This window comes from Cariama cristata, unplaced genomic scaffold (assembly GCF_000690535.1).
Source record: "Cariama cristata isolate BGI_N322 unplaced genomic scaffold, ASM69053v1 scaffold34393, whole genome shotgun sequence".
Taxonomy (NCBI): Eukaryota; Metazoa; Chordata; class Aves; order Cariamiformes; family Cariamidae; genus Cariama; species Cariama cristata.
The window spans coordinates 5206-7869 of NW_009608388.1; the positions used below are offsets into that span (position 1 = coordinate 5206).

General features: G+C 59.7%; 1 protein-coding gene across 1 annotated transcript in view; it reads right to left on the minus strand.

Moving 5' to 3' along the window:
- The window catches only part of LOC104159249 (glutamine synthetase-like), a 5232-nt gene extending 2820 nt beyond the window's left edge, over window positions 1–2412 (minus strand). The window contains exons 1-2 of the mRNA XM_009697104.1: window positions 2049–2412; window positions 156–302 (exon numbers count right to left, since the gene is read on the minus strand). Of these exons, the coding sequence (XP_009695406.1) occupies window positions 156–302; window positions 2049–2412 (511 nt within the window). The remainder of the gene's footprint in view (window positions 1–155; window positions 303–2048) is intronic.
- Window positions 2413–2664: the final 252 nt, after the last annotated feature.

Genomic DNA, 2664 nt, shown 5'->3' on the forward strand with positions numbered 1-2664 from the left:
CCTAACCTCATCCTGGCTCCTGTCAGGTGCTAGCCGCGATGGGAAAGCTGCAGCCGAGGTTGGGGATGGGATGCCAACCACCAGACAGCACCCCCAAAGCAGCAGGGTGGGAGCTGAGGGCAGCATTTGGGTTGGGGAAGGGAGGGAGAACTTACCCTGCGGGCCAGGGAAGCCGTTGTCGGGCCAGCCGTAGGGGTGGCCATTGATGCCCAGCAGCGTGTACTCCTGCTCCATCCCAAACCAGGGGTGGCTGTCCTTAACCAAGTCCATGACTTTCTTGCACGTGTGTCTCAGGTTGGTCTCTGGGAGCAAAGAGGTCCAGGTTAGACCCGTGCCGTGGGCAGGTGCCCGCCACGCTGTGCTCCATCCCACTCAGAGATCGAGACTCCATCACTGCCAAGCACTTCCTTAAGGAAACCGGCGAGCGAATCCCCCCTTCCTGCATCGCTCCCTGCTCACCAGTTTCCTCCTCGCAGAGCTACTCCATCGCCACAGCATCGGGTCACAGGCTAAGACGGTTTAATTAGCTTACTCCCCAAACCACCACGGATGGTCCATGAACATCCTCCTCCTCCTCTTACACACCGAGAGACCAGCAGCCATACCCCAGCCCTGTCCTACAGGCACTCAGCAGATCCGGGAACAGGGACTATACATCTCCCATCACTACTTCACTCCCATTCTCTTTCTACCAGCCTCAGCTTAATTATCCTTATCTTTCTCCAGCTCCATGGTTTTGGTTAGCATCCAGGCTGGCTGGCCCTGCCTTGGCCCTTCATGGTGCTCAGGACAACCGCGTCTTTGCCAGGAAGACACAGATATCAAAGAACCATCCTGATCTGGGACAACGTGCCAGGCAAGGGGAATGAGGGCTTGGACCAAAACAATGGGGGAAAAGAAAGCTGGAAAACTGTTGTCAGTTTTCCCCCTGGCAAACAGGGACAGGCAGCCTCCAGGCTGCAAATTCTGCCTTTAAATCACAATAAAAGACCCCAGAGACGACATACACCCAGAGCATGGAGCTGGAGGCGAGCACTGACGGGAGAAGCAGGGGAAGGCAATTTACCCCCCCCGCAGAGCCCACACAGCCCTTAACGTCCACAGAGACCCACCCTGGGAAGAGCCGAGGGTGCACCCCTCCGGTCTGCGGGGCTCTGGGCTGAGCCCTCTGCCCCGGCTCCAGCCCCAGGAGCTCCAGGGCCAGGGGCTCTCCTTACAAACTGCTCGGACGGAGGAGCTGCCGGGCAGGAATCTCAACCCAGACGCTTCCCCCGCGGCTGAAAGGCATGACGCTGTTTGAAGAGGAACCAGTCCCCTCTTTCACCATCGCTGCCCGCAGCCTCTCCTCTCCCAGGCAGACGTGTGCATCACCCCGCAGATGCCATCTCCCTCCCCCTACACCGTAGCCCCGCTTTACTGGTGACCAACCAGTTCTTTGCTGTCAAATAACCCCTCTGGGAGCCTCTCGGTGTGTCCCTGCAAACCAGCTCCCCTTCTTCTGTCTGGGGCTTTATCAGCCAGCCAGGACAGACGCTCAGACTGCAGACTTCTGCCTGCGGTGATAAGGCCAAGAGCTGGCACGCTCCGGGGCCACTTGCAAAACATCACCCCGAGTCAGCCTGCGCCGCCCCGAGCACCTTCTCCCTACTTATCTGCAGCCGCCCGTCAACAAGGAGAGCAGCCACCAACCCGGCACATTAAAACCCTGCCCGCTTCCAGCTCCAGCTCCCCCACGGTAACCCGGCAGCCCCGGGGGCTGGGTGTGCTCAGGCTCAAAAGCCGGGTGATGCCTTCGGCATGCTCGGGTTGGCGAGCGCCGTGAGCTCCACGTCTCGCTGCTCTTCTCCTCACCCTGCACCGCTAAAACAGGTTCCTGCAAACAACCGCCGCCACCAGCGCTTGAATTTTGGAGCCTCGGGCCAAGCGCTCGGTGCTGAGCTGCTCCCCAGTACCAGTAGGTCAGAGCGAGCCGCCCCTCGGAGAGATGGCCCCCTAAATAACAAATGGGTGACCCTCGGGAGCTGGGGGTGCACGCCGGAGGTGCTCACCTGCGGGTTTCCTGTTGTACTTCAGCACTTCGCAGAGCACCAGCTTGTTGGGGTCCAGGCAAAAAGGGTCCCTGAACATGCAGACGGGCACCAGGAACATGTCGCTGTTGGAGCCCTCTGCCTGTGCCGTGCTGGAGCCATCGAAATTCCACTCGGGGATGTCTGCGAGGCAGGAGGGGACAGAGCGGGGAGCAGGGTTGGGAAAAGGTGTCTCACATACCGATTGTGCCAAGTGCTTGGACCCGGTCTGGAGCACCCAGAGGGCACCGAGCGCCACAGGGTGATGGCCACAGAGGTTTTCTTGCACATCCCCAGAGCCCAGTGGTGCTCCCCATGCATCGGTGTGTTCACCCCCCAGCACCATCGGGGCACAGGCAGGATCAGCCCCGGCAACTTCACCTCCCTCTGCCAAACCCCAGCCGGATGCTGACACGTCTCCGTGCCTGTTTGCCCAGCGGAAAGGGGTGAGGATCTCATCCTCCCCTTCCCACCCAGTGCTAATGACAGAGATTACGGATTAAGTAAACCACAGCGACGCAGGCTGGATATTTATTCTGCCGCTTGATATAACCTCATGAGACAACTGTATCACCGGTGCCACACAACCGGGGAGAGC